We start from the raw sequence: 27,367 nt of genomic DNA on the forward strand, positions 1-27,367 counted from the left end.
TCGCCCACTTTGCGCCAGAAAGAGGAAACCAGCGGATGTCGCGTTAAACAACAGCAGCACGTTTAAGCTTGATCAGCTGTTGTTAGAATTTATTTAATATTAATTTCTAGCATCAGCTGATGTTTGCTGGAGCCACAGCTGTAAAGCTGCTGGTCATGATATCGGTTTGGTTATCTGGTGAGAGGGAAACATGAAGATGAAACCAGGAGATGTCCTTACTGAATCATCAGAGCTGAACAGGTGATGGAGAAACAGGTTTACCTTTTAGGTGACATGAATGAGTTGAAGGAAGTTATGAACTGTTTCTGAGAGACAAATAACACCAGGATCCTTTTCTACGTAGCTGACAGCTGGTAACTGTGCAGGGGCGGGTCTAGCAAAGTGTTGCCAGGGGGGCAGGTAGGGCATTAACAGGGAAAGGGGGGCACAAGGAAATACTTTTCTTTATTATTCTCATTTAAAATGTCTCGTTTTAAAAAAAAAATAATTATCTGAGTCTTACAACAAACAATTGATAGATTGATACATATGTACCATCAGAACAGTGTACATCACTGTCACAACAGTGTTTGTTTTCATTCAAAGGCTTTATGATTTTTCCTATAATGGTGGGCCGGTCTCTAGTCAAAATGCCCGGGACGATTTTTTGTCCCAGTCCAGCTCTGTATGCAGCTCATCTGCAGTCTGGTGTTAGCTACATCTTCCTATTCAGAAGGCAGAATTTCCAAGTTCTGAGTACAATCAAAAGCACCACGACTGCAGTTTTTGTGTTGGATGTAAAAAGCAGGCTAGAATCATGGCGGCGGTCAACGACGGTCCAGGCGTGGGATTTCTCTCGTGGAAATGTGCACATTATTTTTTCCTTTCTATTGGTAGGTGGCACAGTGCACTTGTGGCAAGTAAGCAAGCTAGAAGACTGGCAGTCTGGCTGGGTATCCAGTTACGGAAGCAACACATTAACAAGAGAATTCTGAGTAACACCAAAGTTACTTTCCCTAGTAACTAGTTACTTTGAAAGTAACGAGTAACTTGAAGTAACTGAGTTACATTACTAGTTACTTCTCTAAAAAAGTAACTAAGTTACTAATTTAAAGTAACTTACCCAACACTGGTAATAGGGACCACCCTGTTATCAAGTAAGTCAGTAAAATGTATTTATACAGCACTTTTAATAGATAAAAATCACAAAGTGCTTCACAATAAAACCAGAAATCTGAATAATTTTTATTATTTACTTGTTTGTATAGAAATGTCTTCAGCTGCTTTTTAAAAGAATCAGCAGAGTCTGCACAGCGTAGAGACAGAGGACAACTCCACAGCCTCAGTGCCTGAAAAGCCCGATCCCCACAACCAACAGTGACCTCTGACCTGACGACCCGACCCTGAAGTGCTCGGGAAGAAGCACGAGGTTTCAGCAGGTCAGAGATTTACTGAGGAGCTTTACCGTGTAGAGCTGAAAAGTTCAAACTAACATTTTAAAGTGAAACCTAACATTTAGAAGTCAAAACCGGAGTAATATGTGACTTCCTGTTAGTGGCGTTCCATAAAGCCGATTTGTTGAAACAAGTAAAAAGACCGTTACAATAATCCAAAGGAGAAGAAATAAAAGCACGAACAACCACCTCAGGTTCTGCCTTTGACACCCGCAGTCTGAGTTTAGTTTGTTTCTTAGACGATAAAAACACGGAGCGATTCTCAACCGACGCTGAGCCGTCAAATATGAGGCACAAATGTCTGAGACTCGATTGAACAGAAGAGCCTAAAAGACCAACATGCTGCTTAATTTCTGAAATTGCGTGAACAGGAACAAGCTGTCGTGTCCTGATGGCAGCGATGCTCCACGATCAGACTGAATGCTCTGATGAGGATCGAGTGATGTCAATCACATAAGCCCACAGAAGTGAGTAACTGTGGGAAGAGCACTCTGCTCCTCCATCAGACCAAACGAGCAGGATTTTTATTTTATTGTTTTGGAAGAACGATTTTCATCCAATCAGCGATCACAGACTTGCCAAAGAGCACTAAAGCTTGAATTACAATGCCCCACCCCCCCACTCGACTGAAATCTCCACCCATGCTTGTAGCTGTAAACACTCTGAGTGTGGAGAGCTCCGTCAGCCTGCAGCACTACAGTTTTATCCCGAGCCGAGCTAACAGCGGGTCATTTGTGTTGCATTAGCGAGCGAAGCTGACTCAGTGTGTGGCAGCGGGGGCGGGGGGGCGGGGGGGCTGACTGATGGGCTGTATGATGGGTAAAGGCAGGCTGGCAGAGCTGGAAGCAGCAGGGGGGACTCGGGGTGAGCAGATTCTGCTGAGAGTTACACTTCTGCTGCTCTTGGTGAATTCATTAGCGGCCGACCCTCTGCTCATCAAAGTCGGCGTGCGAAGGAGCTGACGCACCGCGGGCACGCGAACTCAGAGCGGGAAAGGAAAAATGTCAGTCAGTCGGCAGGTTTATTCTATAATCTGTCAATATCGCGGCGGCGCTCCACAGGAAGCGCTGCTCTCGCCTGTTTTTGAAGAAGTTCCATTAATAAAACACGCGGCAGGTGACAGGAGAGGCTACGGCTCGAATTTGTGATTGAAGCTGTTTGAACATCGCCTGCTTACAAAACAGCTAAAACCTCGGACACGTGTCCACATTGGTGCCCCGCTCCCCAGCACTGGACGCTTGATGGGCGGAGCCACTAGACAGGTACTCTCCCTCTCTGACAAACGCCGAGCTGCACCCAACCGAGAGAACGCCGCACGCGGGCAGTTCTCCTGGATTTGCGAGAACAGCGAACCGTCTTCCTTTCAGGTCAACGATTCATTTCAGAAGTTTTGGGAGGAGCTGCCTTGTGCTGGACACGCCCCCAAAAAAGAGAAACAGAGAAGCTTAGACAGTAACTTTCATCATTCCTTGAAATGCAGCTCGACGCCAGCAGGATGGACTGCACAGCTGGTTAACGCGCTCTGCGTCCACAATCATGTGAACATGGCGATCGAGCGTACCTGGGGGGGCAGGCCTGTCTGTTGCAGGGAACCGGGGACGTGATGGGTTTCGGTATGCGCTGACACATGTCGGGGTGAACATCCTTTCCATCCAGAGAGACGCATCGGATCCGCCGCAGCCACGTCCCTCTGCTCCCGCAGGAAGTACTGCAGGTGGTCCAGTCCCCGAATCTCCAGCCAAACTCTGCAGAACGAAAGAGGAAACACGGAGATGCATGAGATCCAAAATCAAACGAGTATTCTGTAAGTCAGCAGAAGCTTCTGGGCTCTCAGTGACGGTCAGTCGGTTTGTATGAGGACAGATGTGGCCGCCATGATGTCACCATTGGTCACTTCCTGTTAACCGTCGTGTACAGCAGGGGGCAGCAGTCCAATAAAACAAGAGCTCAACACATTTTACTTTAGTTGTTATCCAACAATAACGTGTCACAGCTGAAATAAACTGACTTTAGTTCCTCTGGTTGAAGCTGTTTTTGACTAAACAACACCAGCATCCTGCTACTGCGTGCTGATTGGTTGGTTAAGGATTTATAACAGGATGTTCTCCGTTTCCAAAGATAACTCCAGCAAACATTAGCAGCGTCGTTAAGGCTGAGCAGGAACTTCCATGAGTGTAGAAGAAGCAGCTGGCTGTGATGCTTCTCTGCTGCTGCTTCACGCCCCAAATCAAAATGGAGGATGCAGTAAAGCGCCTCATGGTGCTGTGACATCCATAACCGAAACTAGAAACTAGAACTCCAGCTACCCTTGAACCCTTTTATCACAAAATCCCCAGAAGAAAGATTTTTACTCCAAATTGAGATTTTTGCTCTAAAGCACCAAACTTGTAGCCCCACCCACAATTATCCCTCTTTCATCGGCCTTTCTGACTCCAACAGGTCTTTAAATTGCTAAATGAATCTTGTTTTAGTCGGTAAGACTTCAAACCAATGACTGAGACCAGAAACTCATCAGCAAGGATCAAACCAAAGTTCAGCAGAGCAGCCTCAGACCTGCGTTTTTGCCCCCTGCTGGACGGTAGAAGGAATGCAGCTTTATGCCACTTTGCACCGTCTGTACGTCTCAGACACAAACTCTGTATCTATTCAAAGTCATCCACCGGTTCCCATCAGACGCTCCACAGAATACGTGATACCTCAAAGGTCAGTGAAAACGACTTCTGATCTATACATTTATTGATTTATAGATTCTGTCCTGTGCTGGACTCCCTGATCTGCATGCAGAGAGGCGATCTCCTTCGCTGACAGCTGTTCCAAATGGCAGAGCCGTGTCTCGTTATTCATACGGCCGCAGTTTGTCTGTGAAGGGAAGTTTACCGTCACAGTAAACTCTGCCACAGCAGTGACAGAGGATGCAAAGGCTGAGCGGCGGCGTCAAACACCACCCTGAGACGTTGGCGTGTCGCGCACGAGTCTGCACAGATTCTCAGTTTTTAATTTCAGATGCTGAAACGGCCTCAGCGGAGGCAGGGAGACGCCCGAGGCAGTGGAAGGACAGCTGTCGGCGGGACAGTGTGACGCAGAGACAAAGAAGCGGCGTGCAGATGGAGCCGTTTCATTCCTGCATGTATCTGCTCAATGCTCGCTTTCACAGGGAAGCAAAGTTTGAGCTGGATGTTGTAAAACTCTGGAATAACCGATTTGTGTGGCTTATTTATTCATTGATAAAAATGATGCATGCGTGCTCAGTTTTTTCCCCACATGAGATTTTTCCACTCTGGAGATCCAAATAAAACTAAAGTCAGGCCGTGTGACGCCAGCTCAGCGCTGACACCGGCAGCTTCCAGAGGTGAAACACCTCATCCACCCGGGACGCTCCCTCCTCCGTCAGCGTTCCCTGGATGCTCCACTTACCTCGAGGAGACGTTTCCACAAACCGCTTTTTGTTTTTAATGTATTTACTTTAACTAAGCTTCACACTTTAAGCAGCTTTTGGATTCTCGTCCTCTCAGACGCATTAAGCACTCCTCGCCACCCACGCACGAATTAGGAGACGCGCTTCCTGCCATTTATCGCTCACTCGGTCCAATTATCATTCGTCTCATGACTTCCAGCTCGCTCTGTTTGCCTGTGTTTACCTTCCTCTCCAGAACTACTGACATCATTTGCTTAGTTTATTCATGCAGATGCACCTTCAGCATCAGCGAGACCATAAAATGTTTTCAAGCACATAAAATTCTGTGGGAAAGCGTCCCTGTGTCCACTGTCTGTGTGCACAGGCAGGCGGCGTAAACACTCACCTTCGCTGTGAACGAATATCCAGGCTGACAGGATTTGTCTGGTGCTGTTGATGAAGGTCTGGCATCTGTAGCGGCCAGCGAACTTCCCCTGGAGCGTGCTGACTTCGAGCACCCGACCTCCCACCAACATCCTGTGCTGCAGACCCTGATGATGATCCTGACCCGAAACCTCCTTCAGGGTCCGGTTGTTGTATTCCCAGCGCACAGGCAGTTTATGGTCGGAAACCACCGGACAGCCTGCGACAGGCAGGAGCAGAAATAATGTATGTATTTAAAATTATAACGCTGAAAATGCTAAACAGGGACTCCATCAAGTTCAGACATTAATGCAGCGCTTACTCGGGAGGGTGCTGCTTAATGTGAGAGCAGCTCAGCGATGGGAAGCGGCTCGTCCGCTGACTGGGACCTTTTTATTGAGCAGACTCAGACTGGAGCTGTGACTGAGCTCTTCTCTTTAACTTTAAATCCTATAAAATCTAAAGTTCAGGAAGCTTTTATTCTGACACTGAACCTGTTTTCAGTTTTTTGAATAAAAGCCTGTGAAGCCACCTTTCCAAACTTCACCCTTTATATTAATAAACAGCAAATTCAATCCAAATCATCTGGGATGTCGTGGTTTTGTCTGCTATATTAATCTGCTTATCACATTAAAGGTCACTCTGTGACTCCGGGCAGATGATGTTGTCTTCGTGGGTTATCATACGAGAAATCAGGCGTGGTTGTGACAATAAAGGCGACTGTGGAGAGCTGCACAACAGGTCTCTCCATTCAGCTCCACAAAGCAAGTGAGCACTGGCTGTTTATAGTCTGCCAGAGCTTATCTTTATATCTCTACCTGCTGTGGCGCCATTTCAAGTTGCTATACATCAATACAACTGTCGTATCCCAAATTTTGATCATATCTATGCATTAAGTCCATAGTAACTACATAAACTGCAATAAAGTGCAATGAACTACAAAAAAAATTGAAAATCGTTTTGTTTTGTTTACACATATTTCTAGTTTCAGAGGTTTATCCCTCAAAACTGTAAATGCAAAAAAGTTGCACAACATTGTTTCCAACCACAGAAAGTTTATTCTGAGTGTCTTCATAGTTTGATGTTTGAAATAACTTTTTATAAACTGCAGAAAAAAAACAGAAAAATATATTTTTGTGCACAATTTGCAAAAAAATAAACCATTTCCAGCAGTGCCTCCCAGAAACTGTACAGAAAGGCATAAAGTCAAACACGACTTTTAAAAGCACCGGTGAAGCTTTGAAAGGTCCTGTACGGCGGACATGCGATAGTTCGCGCTGACCTTTATTCCAACGGAGGAAGTGCTATGATCAGCTGATCGGATCGGCAAAGCGTGTTTTTGGATTATAATGTTTTTGTTGTTGCGACCTGGGACACGCCGACTTTCATATGCAAAAACATTATTGAGTTAGCTTATGTGGATGTAATTCTACTGGGATTTAAAAATAGTTACGCAAAACGGAGCGAGCACGCTCTGACAGGCTCAAAATGGTTATCAAACCAACATTCCCCGGTCACCACGCACGCCTTGGCAGCAGCTGACTACAGCTCGTTAAAGGTGTAAATCCCACCTAATCATGAGTCGCTATCCCTCTGTTGTGTCACGGCGCAGAGTGCAGAGTCACAGTTCCTGCTTCACAGACGGGTGTAGCTGCTGACAGACATAAAGCCTACCTATGCGCAGGATGTCTCCAGGTTTGATGAAGACGCTCGTGCCGCGCCGTGACGCCATGAGGACTCTCCTCCTGCTCAGCTCCTGAGACGCTGGAAGAACCCGGCTCCCTCCGGCTGGATAAGGATCTGCACACACAAACGTTACACCACGTGAAGCCAACGCCAGCGATTATGGCGAGAGGTCGGCTTTATGTGTGAACCCACCGTGGACCTTCAGGACTGTGGAGGCGGTGGACTTTCCTATGGCGTTGGTGGCGGTGCAGGAGTAGGTGCCCTGGTCGTGCACGGAAACATTTCGGATCCACAGCGAGCCAGACGGCAGGGAGACGGCGCCGGCGTCCAACGGCCCGTCCTTCCTGTGCCACGACACCATGGGCTGAGGAACACCTGACAGACGGAGGAAGGAGCGTTAATAATTTCAACAACAACAAAACAGGTCAAACATCGTGAGCTGAATCCTGATGCTGCAGGGAATTTGGAGGAAGAAGAACGTGTTTCTTCCTGCTTAAAGGAAGTTTTTCGTTCCCACTGCTGCCAAGGGTCATCTGATTGTTGGGGGCTTCTCTGTATTATTGCATGGTCTCTCTCTGAGTTTTATTACATTGATGCAGTATTTATCATGACGAGGACGAGCTGGCCGACACGGGGCAGTTATGGAGTGAGGATGTAGAGAAACACGCTGCTCCGTCAGCGGCAGGAACAGCGTCTGAAATCAAACTCTGGCTGAAATTCACACGGCGTCACTTCCTGAGAACCGTCTGAACAGCGGCTGATGTGAAGCGAGGATCAACGTGAGAGTCTGCAGCAGCCGACGGGCTCTCTGTCCTCCTCGGCGTGTCAGGGTCAGACCCCACGCTGTTCTCGCCGCGGCTGGGATTCCTGTGAATCGAGCGTTCCCTGTTTATCAGCACAGCTCTGCAGGAGAAGCGCTTCTTTTCCATTTTTGAGACAGCGATATCGTGATGTGTTTTCCCAATCTCTGTGCTCTCTGTGATGTTTACGCCCCAACACGCCCCAACACACCCCAACTCTGAGCACTCCACTTGGACTCACCGTCTTTTCAAACACCCCCAAATAAATGTAGGCAGAAATAATTAGCATGCAGTAATTAAAGCAGTACTTCTGTTTACTTGTGAAAATTAGAAGCATAAACGAGTCATGAAATGTTAATTTTATGCACAGAATATATATGGCATATTAAGGTGATATAGTTCCAGGGTCTGGAGTCCCAGCTAAGACAAGAACAGCAGAAACAGATAAGTGTTGTTTTCTGTGCATGCATTATGGTCCTCTTACTGATCCACCTGGTGTGTATCATCTCTGCTCAGTAAGAACAGGTTTTCCCACACTTTGAGCTGGATGTACAGGAAGTCTCTGAGAGCTCTGTGACCACACCCATCTTTGAGTGGCACGCCGACCTGCAGCTCACACTGAGGCTGAGCCGGAATTACCTGACGATGATGATGATGGTTCTCAGCAGCAGGCTGGACTGTTCGGGTCCAGTTGGAGTAATTTTCTGGAAAGAGTCGAGCGGGAGATTGACGGAGAGATCGGTGCGGCGTCTGCTGTCACGTTGCTGATTTGTTTTGTTGAGTCAGACGGTGAAGCTGTCGACTGATTGGTCAGCCTACGCTCCCACCCTCACCTCAAATGATCTGATTTGAAGTTGAACCTATGACAGAGCTCTGGGTGGAAACTGAAAGAAAAAAAGCTCGAGCACAGAAGCGGCAGTAACAAACTTCCTGTGACGAGCTGCTGCTCCTCCAAAAGGAGCCAGCTGAGGTGGTTCAGCCATCTGACGAGGATACCTCCTGGAGGTGAGACGCTTCGTGTCCAACACTGTAGAAATATGTCTCCCAGCTGGTTTGGGAACACTGGGAAACGTCCCACTGGAGGAGGTCTGTTTATACTGCCGCCCCGTGACCGGACCCAGGTGGTTTGGAGAAGATGAGTGAAGACACTGCTTGTTGCAGAATCAGGATCATGAAAACGACAGTGTTTCTCTGGGAATCTTCCACCTACATGCTAAAGGAGCAAACCTCTGATGGAAAGAAGGAACTGCAGCTCGGCTCACAGCTCTTTAACTCTCGTGTCTCTTCATTAGAGTCGGTGTGGACGAAGACACGAGGCAGCCAGTTACAGCCAGCTCAGACTGTGTGCACTGGATAACTGGTCGAACAGGATTTCAGCTTCCAGTTGTCTTTCTGCAGCAGCAGTGTACGAGCTGATGAGGACACCGCTCTGAGTTTAGTCTCTCAGCACTTCATATATTGAGGTGAACTCCTGAAGTGAGGCGTCCAAACGTGTTTCTCACTCTTAGATCAGACAGCTATGAACACCCAGCTGCCAATAGGAGAATGCTCTGATTTTCCAAGATGTCACTCTCCATTACAGACTTCACTTCACCTAATCAGATGAAAAATTACTTTCAATCTGGTTTGTCTCACCCCTTCAGCCTGCTGACACACACACACACACACACACACACACACACACACACACACACACACACACACGTCAGTGCAGTAACCTTCTGTAACCAGCTCAACATAAGCTGCTTGATCAGACGCTTTCATCACTCTGTGATTGGATGAGATGAGAGAAGCAGCAGTCAGTGTGTATACAGTACATTTAGATGAGTCCGTGTGTGTGTGTGTGTGTGTGTGTGTGTGTGTGTGTGTGTGTGTGTGTGTGCGTGTGTGTGTATTACTGATGTTGTGGGGACCTAAATCTGTGTCTACAGTCCTTTATGAGGACGTTTGTTCTGCTATCTGCACAGGAAGAAAACCTTTGAGTCTTTCTACTTTGTCTCTGGTGGTGAGATGAGACGAGGAGCCTGCTGTGCGTTCGTGTTTCTGCTTCATCCACAGACTTCACACACATAATAACATAAAAACATAGTTTTATAGATACAGCAGACCATCGTTTTCATTGAATTATGTGCTATAGATGCTAAATAAAGGCCAATAAAACAGATAAAACAGACGCCGGGGTTTTTGAAATTTGATCTGCAGATCTTCGATTTGTGTTGTGTGGTATTGTGACCTACCACTGATGGGACAGTCCACAGTGAGGTTGGCGCCTGGACGAATGCTGATTTGTCCTCCGACAGTGGCTGTCAAGCTGTGGCCCAGCATCCCCCCGTGGTCTGAGACGTTTCTCCAAGACACCGCGATGGCCGGAGGCTCTGAAGAGTCACAGAAACTGCATCAGCCACTGAGCTCCCATCACATCCCCCCGTACCCTTAATGACGGTATATATCAATAAAGTCGTGATTCGACAACCATTAGAACAGTTTCCAGGTTTTTCCAAGGATACCTACATGAGCAGAGACCACGACTAACCTCTGATGTAAAACCATCTATTTTGCCTCAAATATCCCAGAAACTCCTCATTTCAGAAAAGACGTTCATCGGTTACTTCCAGTCAGCTTTCGAGGGTAAAGAGTCCAGATTTGGTATGAATCTCAGTCCTGTGTGACAAACTGTGTCCAGCACTGCAATCCGTCCATATAAGTGTGAGACAACAGTGGTGACAAAGTGAAGCTGTACTACATTCAAAGTTCATGGTAAATGACACAGAGGCTGGTTCGACACAGGAAATGACATCACTGTGTCATCGGCATAGAAATGACATTTTGCACTTTTGAGTTTAATCACTCACTTTCCTCAGAGGGTAACTTTAACGTCCTCGTAGAAGTTCAGTGAATTCATTATTAGACTCGATCACTTTCCGTCAAAATACAAAATAAACTCACCCGCTGTTTTAATTACATCATCGAACACAGAAACTGCATATCTAATATCATTTCCTGATAACCTTCTGATTGTCTGGACATAAACACAATGAGAAAATAGAAGTGATTCAACTGTTATTTCTTGTGCCAACAGATCAGCTTTCCAAACTTCAGGTTGATTATTTTGCGATCAGTGCTGCAGCTTTACTGGATACAAACATTTCCTAATGAACATGAATCAATCTGGAAGAATATTTAAAAAAAATAAAGTAAAAAAAAATTGTTTGTGATTCCAGGACTGTGCAAATCATTAAAATAAAATAAGAACCCCACCACCCCGGGTTTGTTTGCAGTCATGGAGCAGGCTGAGACGGAGCCACAGCTTTGTGTTCCTTTAGATCGCAAATACAAGTTTAAGTGGAAAATAATCCCTCACACACGACTAGGGATGGGTACCGGTGTCCGGTGCGGTAGTAACCAGACCGAAAAGCAGCGCACATTTCGGTGCTTTATTTCGGTGCTTTTTTTTTCCTGAGCCAATTCTAGCCAATCATTTTACGTTTCCGAGGATAGTAGGCGGGGCCAGGTACGTACGTTCTTTTAGAGCAGAGCTACAGATTAAAAATGCCCAAGGCGAAGCGGTCAAAGTCTGGCTGTACTTCACAGCAAAAGATGCAAACTCAGCAGCCTGCAACAAGTGCTTTAAGCTGATACTGTGATACTGTCAAAGGAGGTAACACCTCAAATCTGATGAAACACCTGGCGACGCATAGCGTTTTTTTAAAAGCCGAGAAATGCGCCGTATTTGATAGCTTGCTACGAGACCTCACACCGTGCACATCTACTGCGGGTGTGGTGCCTGTTATCGGACCCGGAGTTACCAACATCCCCCAAAAACCCGAAGAGTAGAGTCCTGGCCCCTAGCCCTGCCAGCATAGCAGAAATGATGAGGATGATGATGGCAGCAGCAGCCGTTCTCCTCTGCGTGAGTAGCTTCATGTTGTTCGTGTGTAATTAACGTTGAGTAGGCTAACCACATTATTACATTAATGCATGTAAGGTGAACTAGCAAACACCGTCGTAGTTACATGCGGCTGTCTTCTTGTTTGATGGCAGATGCTCCCTTCACCCTGGCCAAAAAGGCTAAAATGACCAAAGAAAAAGTGGGAAACAGTTAAACATGAGAGGTTTTTGGACAAAGTTTGTGTTTTTTCCATTGTTTAAGCACTGCTTCCAGCCAAGAGTGATACCATATATGCCCTATAGCTGCAGAAAAGGCTAACATTGTTATCTTTTTACAAAAAAAACAGCTGAACATGAGAGGTTTTTGGACAAAGTTTGTGTTCTCCATTCTTTAAGCACCGGTTTGAGCACCGTTTCAAAAGTACCGGTTTGGCACCGGTATCGGATAAAACCTAAACGATACCCATCCCTACACACGACACCAGTGGAAAAGAATAACTTGGTTCATGTTGTGAACAAACACAGCTGTTCCACACTTCAGCAGGCTGAGTAAGACGGTGAAATCTGTAAATGTATATATTTATAAACTCATTTATTATCGTGCTCTCACAGACAAAGCAGACTTGGATTGATATTCATCAACATAGTTAAGAAAAGCCACCGGGGAAATTACAAAACCTCCACTGGAACTGGAGAAGATGTGCATACAAATGCAACCTTACGTGAGACTAGTGAACGACAACAAAGAGCACACCTGCCAGCAGCAGCTGGGAAGTCTCCGAGTCTGAGCCGAGCGTGTTGGCAGCGGTGCACCTGTACTGGCCTCTGTCAGACGCTCTGAGCTGCAGGATGTGGAGGCCCGCTCGATCCCAGGACACCCTGCGGACACACGAGGAAAACATTTTTACTTTTTACCCAACTCATCTCAACAGGGAGAACAAGGCTTCCTCATATTCCCGTACTTCTTTCCAAGTGGGGCATCTAAAACGGGCGAACAGTCTCCGTTAAGGGACTCGTGAATAATTTTGGATGCAGAGGAACTTTGCTGAGCTGTAGATGAGGAGATCATCACCCAAACACAGAGAGAAACACAAAGAATACACTGAAAGTGCTATTTTATTGTTCACAGAAGACCACCAAGCCTGTAGCTCTCTAACGTTTTACATGGGCCTGAAGTTTGTTTTTTCAAAGCCAGGTGTCGTTATATCAACACAAACGGCCGCACCTTTGTTCCCCATCCAGCCCACAACCTCAGAGTGATGTCACACCTTGAATATGCCATCAGAATACAATCGCTTTCAAAGAATGTAACAGTTTTAACAAATGTGAAACATTAAAAAAAGAAAAACATGTTACACTGTAACAAGTGTAAATGTAACAAATGGTTGAGGCGGCGCACACAAACAGACTGGAAGCTGTGCAGAGAATTTCTGTAAGATTTTATTATTTGTAGCAACAGGTTAAAAAATCTTTGGTAAAGCAAAATTTTCAGGTACCAGGTTCAGCTAATCTCAGCAATAGAAGCAACCGCATACTAGAGAATCACTGAGGGGAGATACATGAGAGGCTTTGTTATGCAGTAAGAGTCTGTCAGACAGCTGTCAGCTACAACGTGGGGAGATATGAGCGCATTGCTTCATACAGGTGGGCTGTAGACAAAAACAGCACCCCTCCCCTGTAAGGGGAGCAAACAACACCAGGCAGAAAGAAGCAGACAGCTGCCCACATCGCCGGGCTCAGTGACGGCCCGTCTTTCAACTGTAGGCCTGAGGAATAACACACAACACACTCAAAGCTCACACTAAGCTATGAAGCAGTACAGTTAATAGAGAAAGATTTAAACCGACGGTGCTACAGCGCACAGACACTCTGCTGATGTGCTGCAGCCTTTTAAAACAGGAGAAAGTCTCACAAATCTGCAGCTCTGTATTCCAGACAGCAGTGATTTGCATGTAGATCAGGCAGTCATAACTGTTCTCCTTCACTGCAACGTAAGAGAAGTACTTTGATCTGCGTCTCCGCCGTAATAACACAGACGTGAACTTTTTACTGAAGAATAAAATAAATAAATGCTGCAGAATCTGATAAAAGTCCTTTTTAAAAGGTCAGTCAGCAGCACAGCGTGATGCAGAGCTAACTTCAGCTGTTATCACGCTCAGCTCGCTCCACAGTTTCAGCACTTTGATAAAACTCAGTCAAGGGCGGCTGCAGAACATTGTGTTTTCCTCTGCAGCCCACAGGTCTTGTAAATGTCAATCAAGTGTCCGTCTCGCTCGGGCTTTCAGATTCCCGACCGTCCTCAGAGGTTCTTTCCCTCGTGCTCAGATTAAAAGAACCGTCTGACATTTTGGGAAATGTGTTTGTTTACCGGCTTACCCGGCATCAAATAGGAAAATCAATATCAATTTCATCTCAGCGCATCTTGTACAGACAAGTTCAGGACGTGATTAAAAGCAGCTGAGCGCCACAGCAGGGAGATGGAGGCTAGCACCACCTGTCGTGGCTTGTTTCCTCCTTAAATCACGTAAATAGACAGAGTGACGAACACGAGGACTCCTCTCATACTGAAACTAACAACTTGTAGGAAGCAGCAAAGCATTTCCTTTAGATTTGCTCTCAATGCACAGACATGAAACTGATACTGGTTTTCTTTATCTGACTCATTGTGCTGAAAATCTCTCAGGAAGAGATGAGCAAGAGGAGAAGAAAATGATGAAGACCTCAGGAGGCTCTCCAGTTACTGACAGTCTGACCAGTGGAAAAGCCTCTGCCATCTCTCCACCGCAGCTCGTTCTCTTTAACAAACCTGGATTTTCAGCTCATCAGATCACAAAATGATCAGACAGAACTGTTGCTGAACTATGAAGCTTACAAAACTCCTCTAACGTCCACCAGACATGAAAGGTCAAAGGGTTTGTGCCATTAGCATCACTGCCAGAGGGGGGCGTCAAAGATTCCACGCTATGGGCTTAATCAATATGATGAGGTTAAATCATTTGCATTTCACAGGGAAAATCAGGGAAAAAGTTGCTACAGAAACACGAAGTGAAAAAACTATTTAAACTTCTCCCATAAGCTTTCGAACTGTTTGCTGACACTTTTTTTGGACTTTTATCAAGACATTAATCAATAATCTGTCCTGCACATGTTGCAGAACCAATCAGTGGCTTGATTTGGACCAGGCCAGTTCAGCAGGTTTAAACCTGACTCACGATGACAGCGACACAGAGCCAGCCGGCGAGCTCGTAGAATCAACAAGAGGTCGTGTTGTGTAACGCATCGGGGCAGAAACGCTCTCTCTGCAGCCGTCGGTCGTGCTGTGACGGGCAGCTCCTGCTCCCACGCATGGGCTCCGTCGCAGTGAGTCGCAGCTCGCAAACCTCCATCTGCATTTCACAAGTTCCAGTTAAGCAAATCGAATGTGTTTTTGAAAAGGCTGGGCTGACATGGACAAAACTATACGAGTGCAAAACATGTGGTCTTCCTGCTTCATCAGTATTCATTGGACCAGAGCGACTCAGTGAGGTTTCAGTCCCGTGCCATCCGAAGTGCAAAACACTGCATTGTAACCACGGCCTGTTAAAATGAGCATCACGGCTCAAAGTCAATAAACCCACTGAAAAAAATGTGCTGGCTCACCTCATGTCCAAAACTTTCATCTGTGGAGGGACTGACTTTATAAACCAGTGAACAGCACAGCTGCAGCAGAATAAATGATTCACAGCATTCTCTCATTTTACTTTCTCAAGGAAAACAAACCTGTGAGGCTGAAAACAGCGGTCAGACCCACAGACGGCTCTGACCAACTCAAACTAGAACGTCTGACCTAAAGAATGGATGTTTGACAATCATGACTTAAAGACTACAATTAGTTAAAAATCACAAAAAGACAGCACGGTGGTACAGTGGTGGCCTCACAGCAAGAAGGTCCAGTTCCACCATCAGGCAGAGTGTGGAGTTTGCGTGGGTTCTCTCCGGTACTCCCTCCCACAGTCCAAAGACATGCAGTTAGTGGGGTTAGGCTAATTGCTCATTCTAAATTGTCCAGGGTGTACCCCGCCTCTCGCCCTAAAACAGCTGGATAAGTGCAAGAGGATGGATGGATAACAAAAAGACTAAATACCAGCTTCTCGTAACAAATACATGATCACTCTTGTCTGATAGCTGAGCCTTCGACCACAGCGTTACAGACACACCAGCAAAAACCTGAACGAGGTTCAAACCCGGGTACAAAGTCACATGAACTGTTCTGCAGACCTGATAAAGGCGATAGTTGGGTCGGTGATGTGGCATTTTGCTGAACCCTCCTTCAGTCATGCTGCTGCAGGCTCAGGCTGCTGGGTCCTCCCACAATGCACCAGCAATTCTCCTCTCTACTGCTTACAGTACAGAGGTATCATGGTCACGTGTTCAAACCTTTAATCAGAACTGATAAATTACTTCCTGTCAGGCTCAGAGACCGCACTCTTAAAATAACTAAGCAGAGCTAATCGGGATAGCTGTGACTAGCCTGGTGTAGGAGCTCGTACCCTCGACCAAGGCGGTATCAGTAGTAAATTATGACTGCTAGTTAACACCGACTGATTGTGGAAGTGAAAAACAGGCATTCAGTCTCTTTCAAAGACTTCCTGGGGAGACACTGAGAACCAGGAGCATTAGCAAAGCAGGAAACATGTGGGAAGGCCGGGGAGAGCCACCGGTGTAATTAGCTTCCCAATTAATTCACTGTGAATATTTCCAGGCTTCATCTGTTGCAGCTGGAAAGATCACAAAGAGAAACACGCGCTGTAGCTTAATAACAGAGCGAGGAGGAGGAGGAGGAGGAGGAGAGCAGCTAACATGCTGCTGTTGGAGAAGTGATGAGGGCAGAGGCAACAGGTGAGAGGCAGCGAACGCAAAGATACAGGAGCAGGACAGGTGAGGAAAGCTGCTGTCTCATCTCTATTCTTCTCTGCTGTGACTCTGACTGACTGCACATGGGCTAAATACACCCAGAACTGGACCCTGAAGGCAGCATCGTGTCAGTAAATCACAGGAAAACTCAACAAGCTCAAACTGCTGTTTGAAGAAAGAAAACCCTGTAACACATTCTCATGTTGGATGCTTTCAATTCTGACAAATGGTAAACAGTAAAACTTTATTTTGAAAAGCTAGTAAATCTGTATGCTCCTTTTGTCATCTTAAGTCTTTTATTTTGATATACTTCAAGGTGTCTAGTAACGTCCTTTGACTCTCTGCAGGCTTTAATTTTGAAACTCTGACACATCATGAGCCTGTAGCATATGCTACCTACCGTTTGGGAAATCCTTAAAACTATCATTAAAATTTGTCACACACCTCAAATAGGCTCACTTTACCATGCAGATGCTTTTATTTTTGAAAAAAGGTAAACATCAATAGTTCATATTTATTGTCTTATGGGTTTTATTTTGAAAAGCGGATTCTAACAAACTGGAAAGCATCCTGTTAACTTGCTGTAAATAACTCGGAGCTTATATTTTGAATTTGTGAGACACTTGTGAGCATCTTGTGACTCCCTGGAGCAAACAGGGAGTTTCCAGAATTCACTCAAATTAAAAAATATCACATGATAAATAAATCATGTCAACGATTCGTCAGAATCAGACTAACTCAGACTGATGGGCGTGTCAGCTAGCTCTGCTCTGTTACCTGTCAGAGTGCTGCAGCAGAGCTCCGTCTTTGCTCCAGCTGATTTTGGGAGGTGGGAAACCCTCCGCAGGGCACCGGATGGTCAGCGACCGTGTGGCGTTGGTGAGGAGGGCGCTGTGTCCGATACTGATGTTGATGTTCTTCTGAAAGGTGGGTGGGATGCTCTGCTGCTGTCTGATGATCGCTGGTCTCTTTGCTACCGTCTCCAGTGGCGAGTGCTCGGACCAGTTGGGCAGTCTGTCTGTGGACGCATCAGGAACCAAAGAGAAAAAAGTTTATCCCGAGAAAGGAGGCCGAGGAAGGTCAGCCAATGATACGGAGAGACACCTGATGGGATTGCATCAGCAATCACAACAAACACTGAGCATTTTATTAGGAACACCTGTACACCTGATCAGTCGTGTAGATAAACATCAGGAAGTTCACATCAAGCCTCAGAATCACTGAAAACGTGATTTCTGGCAGGATGACTGTTGGTACCAGACGAGATCACCGCAGTCTGATACTGATGATCTCACCACAGCAATCTTCAACCCACCCACCGACCAACTAGCCTCTTTCCTTCTCACCGTCCTTTAGTCCCTTTTTCCTTCAATTGTCTTTCCTGCTCCCTTGTTATTTTTTTCCTTTTTTTATCCGCTTCCTCGACAAACTTTCATCACATTGCTCTTTAATGAAAGACATGAAAAAGTGTTGGAAGAAAGTAAAGAGGATTTGAAGGTATCCTGGAACCCTCCCTGCACAGTGTGGTCGGCGGGGTCTCTGATTACCTTTAGCTTGTCCTCCTCTCCTTGTGGTTCTGGTCCAGAGCTGGGCAGGAGACATCTGTGTCAGCAGGGAGGAGATGAGCTCTGAGGCCTGCTCCTGCTGGATCTCTCCTCTATCAGCCTGCAGCGTGACATTGATCAGTCTCTCCTCCACCCGTGGCTGCAGGGAGGCCTCCTGTCCACCAGCGGGCACCAGAGAAACCCGAACCCAAGGTCGGATCGTCTTCAGGACTGAGTCGTGGCTGTAGCAGCTGGGCAGCATCTCCTCCCAGCCGGGACCGGGAGCAGACGGTCTACCTGCCGACCTGCTGTCACCACCGATCAGCTGGAGAGTGAAAATGTCTGAGGCGGGTCCTGCCACACATTTGTACACCCCGGTGTCCTCTGGCTCCAGGAACTGGATCTTCAGAGAGCCGGACTTGGTGACACCCAGGCGTTGGGAGCTGGGTAAGGCGCTGCCGTCTTTGAGCCAGCGGATGTAGGCTTTGGGGAACCTTCTGACGGGGCATTTGATGACCACAGAGGTGTTGGGTAAAAGATAGGCGTGGCCACCAACGGTCAGGTGGAGACGCCTCTCTTTACGGGTCTGGATGTAGATGCTGTGCGTGCTAATGAGAGCGGGACACTGTTTGATCCCCTCCTCGTAGCCTCTAGTCTTTGCAGGGCGTCTCACCGGCTGCTTGACCTGGTTCTTCACAGCGGCTTTTCGGGAGTCTTTGGGTCTCATCTGCTTCTTGTGCTCTGTTAGGAATCAAAGAGAGACGACATTTCTTCTCAATATGGTGAATTTTTATTGGAGAAGAATTCTATAAAAGTACAAAAACATTTTTCAACATAATAAAAGTTTGAGAAACTTAGGAGGAACAATTCATCTTCTTTAGAGGTCACCACAGTGGATCATCTACCTCCACCTCCTCCAATCCCAGCTCTGTCACACCAACCCTCTCCATGTCCTCCTTCACTACATCCATGAACCTCCTCTGTCTTCCTCTTTTCCTCCACCCTGGCAGCTCCATCTTCTGTCCAACATATCCAATATCTTGGGCAATATTTTCTCTCTCTCACTAAAAGCTGAAATACTGCTAATGTCACTATTTAAGACGCTGTACCTGTTCTAGTTAATACAGAAATCCAACAAACCTCACTTTTTGATTTTTAAACCTTCAAGCTAATTAATGACATTTTTTTCTTCATTTATGTTTCTACTTTCATGTAATGCAGGGGTGGGGAGCTCCAGGCCTCGAGAGCCGGTGTCCTGCAGGTTTTAGATCTCACCCTGGGTCAACACACCTGAATCACATGATTACTTCATTACCAGGCCTCTGGAGAACTGCAAGACATGCTGAGGAGGTCATTTAGCCATTTCAATCAGCTGTGTTGGATGAAGGACACATCTAAACCTGCAGGACACCGGCCCTCGAGGCCTGGAGTTCCCCACCCCTGATGTAATGAAATGATGTCAGTGCATGAAACAGTCAAACCAGAGTAAGGACAGGTGTTTCTGTTCCTTATAAAAAAACTACATTACTCTCACAGGAAGAAGCTCCTCTTTAAAATAAATCTTCAGTGACTGTTGGTGCAGCGTTTTCAGGGCTCCTGGTCTTCCTCAGGTGTCTGAACATCATCTGATTTAAAGAAATAGTAACAAGGCAACAAGAGCGCAGGAATTATCCAATGAAATCACTGACTGTGTATGAAACAGACACAGTGCCATGCAGTCCGCCGCTGGTTTTCTGACGCTGTATTTCAGCTGCTGCTGTGCTGTTTGTTTGGAGCCTGACCTGATCATGTTTGGATGAGGTGGTGGACTGCTAAGGTGCTGCAAGTGAAACACACTCAATCAGCTGATCATCAGCGGTGTGAGCGTCTCTGTAAAGAGCAGTTTTAACACTTTGCTGGTCTGCAGCATTCAGGTGTGTTAACACAACACCAAGGAGGACAGACGCCAGCAAAGTTCTTAGAGAATCGAACTTCACAATCACTTTGAGTTTCTATTGAATAAATAATGACTTAGGTTAATATGTCATGTGTAATTCATCTCAGGTTATATTTTTCTGATGAGTTTTAGGTTTGAAGCAGGTCCAGCTGACAGCCACCTGCCCCTCTCATTGGCTCCTCTACAACGAAGCGCCGGCTGTTTGCTCACAGCTTTGGCTGTTTGAGTGAGAAGCATGAACACATCCATTAGTGAATTTCAAGAGGCAGGATGTGCTCCTCGTGTCTTTGTTGGTAGATGAGAGCATTTTGAAAATGTTTATTGGAAACTGCTGCTCAGCATCCTGACTTGTTCTCCGCTGCTGAACTTTTCTTGGGCGTGGGAGGAGTCAGGAGTCACACCTCATGTTATGTCTAGGATACCCTTGACACGCCCCCTCAGCTGGGGGCGTAGCAGGACATCTCCAACATGAACATCATGTTGTTTTCAGCAAGACTGGAAACTAAAAACAGAAAGAACAAAGGTGCTCGCTGAGATTTTGTTTAAGGCACGTCTGCATCGGCTGCGTCTGCATCGGCTGCGTCTGCATCGGCTGCGTCTGCATCTGTGTGTGAAAAGTGATGTTGAAGCCTCAGTAAACAGTGACAGCCCGCCTCGGCTGGTTCATTGGTAGCTGGTAGCTTCCTTTATCTAACACGGCGATATTTACATATGTGGAGATGCTATTGTGACATTAACGAGTCAGTCACCCAGTTTAAACTTTACCATTACTTTAACATCTGAGTAACAATGCGTGTTTTTACAGTACAGATGTAAAAAACAAAAAAACCCAGTGTTCTTTCAGAGGTCTTACCCAGAACCTCTGCAGTCGTTTCAGTGGCCCACAGTGATGAGGTATGTGTTTAGGCTCAGAGGCCCTCTGTGTTTATTTGAATTCCCGACTGTACTTTACTTAACATCGAGCAGGATGGCTAAGTGGATTCCTCAGAGCTTGCGGGGGGACGCGGGTCAGGCCGTGTGACACCTCTACGTCAGCTAAAAGCAGAGTACGTCCTAACAAGTACGAGCAGTTTGGGTCTCTGTGAGTGATGATGGTTATAAACCACGCTGATCGATGGTCATACTCAGGGCATGAGAAAATGCAAACAACACCTCCCTCTCTCTCTGCCGGGGCTAAAAGGGACCCGGCTTTTTGCTTTACACCATTAACTCAAATAAAAGCTGTGAGCTGACGGCACAGGCGCTGATACAATGAGCACCATCAGTGAAACAGAAGAGCCCTTTAAGGACATTCAGACTTTTGTCGGACGGACAGATATTCAGTCTTGCTGAGCAGCGCGGGACTGAAACACTGGACCGAGCGGCCGTGCACAGATCTACAACTGCTCTAGCACTGAAACTGGATTCACCGCATTATGTCTGCTTTTCTTTGTCGTAAAAACAACTTGGCTGCACTGAGTCCTCAGACTAGAGCATAAGTTAGCATTTAGCACTTCCTGTTCTCATGTCCTGAAGTTCTTGGTTGTTTTTAGACGAGTGAAATATGTTCTGTGATTAAAAGAAGATCCGATCCGTCCATCAGTAAAGGCCCCACTCATAAATACTGGAGGTTTTATATGTTCCAACAGGGGTGTGTCTAAAGGGGGGCAGGGGGTGACACCCTCCCCTGAAAATATGGAGCCCCTCCACTAACACATGTGGACTAGAGTGCTGTTTATTCTACATGTCCAACGCTGCTGGAGGAGAGCAGCAGGAGACAGAGGTGAGGTTTATGGTAGTGAGGCCTGCTGTGGTGGATAGTTGGAGACGTGTCGCTGAGGAAAAGACAGGAGGCCGAGCTGAAGATGTCAGATGTTGATTGGGAGTGAGACAGGAAATGAGTCCATCAGAGGGACAGCTCAGAGTCAGGCTGAGAGGGTCTGCAGAGGAGGGGGGGTGGAGGGTGAAGATGGAGCTGTCGGGCAGGAGGAGAAGAGGAAGACCTCAGAGGAGGTTCATGGATGTAGTGAAGGAGGACATGCAGAGGGTCGGTGTGACAGAGGAGGATGCTGAGACAGGAGGAGGTGGAGCAGATGATCCAGTGTGTAAGTTTAGCCCGTGATCAAAGAGCGGGCCTGAACACGTCAGCCAACTGATGAAAAAAAACTGCACGCAACCGCATTTCAATCTACACGAGGTAACTAGGTTATAAAATATAAATGTCATTCGATCCGTGTAAAGTTCAGCCGGTCAGGAAAAGACGCTCGTCAGCCTTGATAACTTTTAGCAGAGCAAAATATTACAGATCCACATGGAGGTTACGGTCCAGCCAGCAGCCCTGAATCTTAGAGCTGCTGGCAGAGCGAACGCATCCTGCTGCAACGAATCCTTCCTTTTGTTGTTGTGCACACGCAGTACGTCTTCAAGTGTTTCCTGAGCCTGACCTCTGTGAAGAAAGAGCCTCGATCACGTGCTTCATCTGTAACACTGAGCCCGGCCGTGGTCCTTTAAACTGGCTGCACCTCCATCACTGTGAGCCTGGCGCCTGTCACCTGACCACGACCTCTGCCCTTAGTTCAGGGAGACACCAGCAGATTCAGAAGCACCATAAGGACAGACAGCCTGGTCTCGATTTCCAGCAGACATTAGTTGATGCTGTCAGGATGCTGCTGCTACGAAATCTCTGCTGCTGCTCGCTTCACGCCCCAAATCAAAAATGGAGGATGCTGCGAAGCGGCTCGTGGTGCTGTGATGTCCCTGATACTGTCAGAAAGGTTTTTTATGACATCAAAAATCTGTCTAACATCTACAAACAGAATGATTACACGGCTTGTTTAACGGCTCTTTGCTAAAACGTGGAGTTCATCACCTGACAAAGTCAAACTGGGTGCTTTTCTCCTGATCCGCCTCTGATGATCAGACAAACATTAGCGAGATCGGCCTCCCGCTGATCCAGCGTAGCACTGACAAATCAAAAATGTATGATTACACATCAGCACACTGTTACTCTTTACTGCTTACACTAAAAAGAATCAGCATCTCTAACTTTTACCCCAGCAGCCCCGTCCTGTACGACAGACATCACAGCTCGCGATGTTTCCACCTCAGAGTCTTTGGAGCTGCCGTCACTTTCTCTAACCATACGATGACTGAACGTTTGTTTCAGCCGCAGTGAGGCCGACTGGACCAAAGTCTGCAGGATGGGAGCATTGACATGCAAATTCATTTGCAGTAGTTTCACAGCTGGCATCCTGGCTCTCTGCAGCACAAGCTTCCCTCCTCAGTGAGCTGCAGTGACCACGGCGGCAGCACCGGGTCTCAGCATGTCTCTCTGCTTTTCCTCCAATTCTTTCCATTCGATTATTAAACAATAATACGGCCGGTAATACGGCAGTTGCAACTTGCATGCTCCACGTTTTGAGGTTTCTGTCAGCAGAGTTCAGAGTTGTTCCAAAACCATTTTTAGATTGTCTCTCGTTTGAATATCAGAGTTTCGCACTGACACACACACGATTCAAGCAGGCGCACAAGTTCTGGGCAGAAGTGCTCGACCGTCGGACGACCACCTCTGAAGCAGCCGACGGCTAATTTGCACTAAAGCGTCTTTTCAGCACGGCGTGATCGCACGCAGGACGTAAACATCTGTGCCGGGCGACACACTGAGAGAAGATGCATGTCTGCATGCTCGCCATCACTGTCTGAGAGTTCAAACAAAAGAGCAGAAGCTGTCCGTACACACCTGAGAAGACGATCTCTAAAAGGAGGACGGCCATATTTAAATCAGGTAAGGTTTATTTATATAAGCTGATTCTCAGAACTCCTTAAACATTTCATACATGACATCATGTTTATATCGAGTCACCTCGAGCATCTGTTTGCTCTGAAGACACCGGGACTCTTCCACTGACCCGGCCTCGGCCTTCATCCTGATTAGGCGGTAATATCGGAGGCGGCAGCTGGAAAAAACATTTCCTGAAACACACGTGGACTCTCAGGACTCACTGTGACATTTGCGAGGCATTAAGTCACGTGTTGTGCAGCGTGCGCCCGGGGCGAGTCGCAGAGGATTAGAAAAACAGATCAAACGGTGACTCTGATGTTGGAGCGACACCAAGGCGTTTATTTCACACAGACGTCGGGGAGCGGCGTCTCCTGCAGCTTGGCCGCAGTCATCACGTGAAGTCATCGGCACTCACTGAGCAGCTGCTGAACCCGATGCGTGATTTTCACATGCGCTTCCCACACAGCATACGTGCACGCATATGGCACGGCAAAGCACAGCACGCTGTGTTAGCGTGAAGATTGGCCAGTCTGACTTTCCTTCAAGGATTCAGAGGATAACACGATCCGCCGATGCCCTGATACACCGCACGGGGCCGGGGGTGTAAACACTGCTCAGAGGCCCGAGGGTGAGAGTGTTTAACCAAGCTGTAATCTGCCGTGTCACAGCGACAGCCCTCCTTATAGAGAGTTTATATCACAATAAACAACATCCTTCCACCCTTTTCTGTCAGGGTGGTGGGGGGGGGGCTGGACACCATCCCAGCTGCCACATCAGGTCTCACATCACCAGTTAACCAGTTTGGCTCTGATGCACACATGAGGACGACACGCAAACACCATGCAGAAAGCCTCTGGGCAGATGGTGGATTCAAACCCAGGACCTCGCCCTGCTCCACATACAAACCACTAAAAAAGAAAAAAATATTCCACCTGAACCCGTCACAATCAGCTGATTTATACTGAAGGAAGCACTGACATCTAATCTAACCTTCATACTGAGATATCAGTATGTTTTCAGAGTTTCAGGCCCTGTACCTAGAGGGAGGTCAACTTCAGCATCATCTGTGGATACTGGAGATATTTTGACGTGGCAGAAATCACGGCTACAAGCAAAAACAAACAAAAAACATCTACTGATCAGATGGATGGTGGTTCAATCCCTGACTGTGGTCTGATACCAAAGTGTCCTTGAGCAAGACACTGAGCCCAGAGTTGCTCCCGATGTGTTCACTGACAGTGTTAGACAGAAAGCACTCACACACTTAGACACAAACTCCTTCTGTGAATGTTAGACACATGAACAGGTTGGTGGTGTACCTGGGGCTTCTGTTTAAGACTATGCTTCCTCTTCACCGTCACCCAGCCATCCTGTTTCCCCAGATGCTCAGGACAGTCTGCCGGGGGACAGCTAGCGGGGCCTATGCTACCTTCGACTGCACCGGCTACAGGGGCCTGGCTAGCTACGGGTCTTTCAGTGGTGTGAGGCCGAGTCTCCCATTCAGTGATCCTGGCCTCCAGAGCTGCAAATAGGCTACATTTATAACAAGTATCATTACTGCTAAAGGAGGCCGAGGAGTAACTAAACACCTGACACAATGAGCATGAGGGACAGGTGAAGAGGCCATGCTGCTAGCAAGTCGGCTACGAGCTAAGCTAAGCTAGCCGAACCCTGTCACTTTAAATTAGTGTGTGAGCACACAGACTGTGCTTCGAATGAAGCACCTGAAGATTAGACTATGAAATAAGAAGTTATCTGCAAGTTTTTTATTAAAAAATTGGCTACACAAAAACACAACTGTGTGTTGGAACAGGAAGTGATACGCAGAGAGAGCGAACACCAAGTGACAGCGCCACCCAAAGAACGGTTCCGTGCACTCTGTGTGTGAATGGGTGGATGAGGTGTGTTGAGCGCTCAACTAGAGCAGTAAAGAACCAGTCTGTGTGAATTAAAGTGACTAATGTAACTGGCGTATCACCTGCCTTCGCCCTTCTTTTTTTCAGGAGCGCCTGTTTGTTCATTTATACGCGTCAAAGCAGGTGAAACAGCCTGAACACGAGTGGAGGTGGTGAGTGACAGGAGAATGGTGGCTAAGCTGTCATCCCTGTTGGACAACATCTCCCACCCCATGCATGAGACTGTGACAGCACTGAGCAGCTCCTTCAGTGGGAGACTGCGGCACCCACGGTGTGGGACGGAGAGATTTCGCAGGTCTTTCCTCCCCACTGCTGTCAGACTCCACAATAAAGACTTTTGCAGCTGATCAAACACACACATCCACACATGTGCAATAACACTAATGTGCAATAATCTTTTCTGGCATCGTTGTATTTTTACTCAGTTGTATATAGCATTTGTATTCTATTTTTATCTTATTGTATATTTTATTCTATTTTATTCTACTGTATATAGTATTTTATTCTATTCTGTACAGTTGTGTACTGTATTTATTCTTATTTTATTTTATTCTAATTTTTGCTTCATAACTTTTGCACTGTCCACTTCCTGCTGTGACAAAACAAATTTTCCACGTGTGGGACTAATAAAGGTTATCTTATCTTATCTTATCTTATCTTAAATTAGGGATCAATCCCAGTGTCCCACTCAGACGGTCACAGGAAAAGTGTTTTTTCCACAGGACGGACGTGTTTGTGTGCTCTTACTGGGACAGGCCATCATGCGGCAGGTGCGTACGAGCGGTGGGGACGGTAAACCCGAGCACTGCTCCCTCGCCAGCGTCACCTGACGCCCCGCCGCCGTCAGCTGGAGGCACAGCAGCTCCCGGCGCTGGATCCCCAAACCGCAGGACACGGAACACTGCAGAGGAACGTTAGACACGGCAGAAAGGTTTATGACAGATCTGCGGGAGCCCGGCTGGGTCACACTGGCTGATTCTCCTGTCAGGTGTGGTTAAAGTGAGGGAAAAGGAATTTATTCATTGGAATATTTGATATGCCCGGCACATTACTGCCCTATATTACTGTCCATAGATAGTTTAATGATGGTGGTAACACATGCCCTGTAGAGAGAGAGACTCAGATTCTATTATTTTATTCAGCTGGCAGAATAGAGCTGGTCTGTTTGTGAATGTAAGGCTAATGTTTGTCCTTCTCTGGTAACATTGTATAACTTTAGGTTGTTGAACAGTGAGAAATGGTTCATGTTATAAAGTTACATTATTAGTTTTAGAAAGTTGGTACCAGGTGTGTGTTTTTCCCCCAGTAGGTGGGCGTCAGGTATACTGGTGTGGGACCTTTAGTACATATCGAGCTCAGCACACCCACATCTGGCTCTAGTTACCCCAAACATCTGCAATCAGATGGTTTTCAGTGTCCCAGTCTACCTGCCAGTGTGTTAGCATAAATAAAGTGGGAGGATACGGCAAAACCTGAATTCATGAAAAAGTGACTGATTTGTTCCTGGACTCAGATTTTTACTTTTTTGGCAGAGAGCACTACTTTGAAGCTGGTGCAAGGTTTTAATGGCCTGAAACAGTTTTGTCCCAGCTGTTATTGTTCATCTGGTGAAGCTATAGCAAACTGTTCACATGTCTGTTCCATTTATTTATTCTTAATGTGAATCAGTGTATTTATAGTATAAGTGTTTGTAA

The 27,367-nt window shown here is 46.7% G+C and overlaps 1 protein-coding gene across 2 annotated transcripts in view; it reads right to left on the reverse strand.

Moving 5' to 3' along the window:
- adamtsl3 (ADAMTS-like 3) overlaps nt 1-27,367 on the reverse strand; it is a 202,523-nt gene that overhangs the window by 6,623 nt on the left and 168,533 nt on the right. For both annotated transcript variants that reach the window (XM_039614073.1, XM_039614066.1), the window contains 9 exons: nt 26,421-26,574; nt 18,065-18,802; nt 17,295-17,535; nt 12,379-12,503; nt 9,974-10,111; nt 7,129-7,311; nt 6,925-7,050; nt 5,234-5,470; nt 2,995-3,178 (listed from right to left, as the gene is read on the reverse strand). In XM_039614073.1, coding sequence (XP_039470007.1) covers nt 2,995-3,178; nt 5,234-5,470; nt 6,925-7,050; nt 7,129-7,311; nt 9,974-10,111; nt 12,379-12,503; nt 17,295-17,535; nt 18,065-18,802; nt 26,421-26,574 — 2,126 coding nt within the window. The remainder of the gene's footprint in view (nt 1-2,994; nt 3,179-5,233; nt 5,471-6,924; nt 7,051-7,128; nt 7,312-9,973; nt 10,112-12,378; nt 12,504-17,294; nt 17,536-18,064; nt 18,803-26,420; nt 26,575-27,367) is intronic.

This window comes from Oreochromis aureus, linkage group 1, assembly GCF_013358895.1.
Source record: "Oreochromis aureus strain Israel breed Guangdong linkage group 1, ZZ_aureus, whole genome shotgun sequence".
Classification (NCBI taxonomy): domain Eukaryota; kingdom Metazoa; phylum Chordata; class Actinopteri; order Cichliformes; family Cichlidae; genus Oreochromis; species Oreochromis aureus.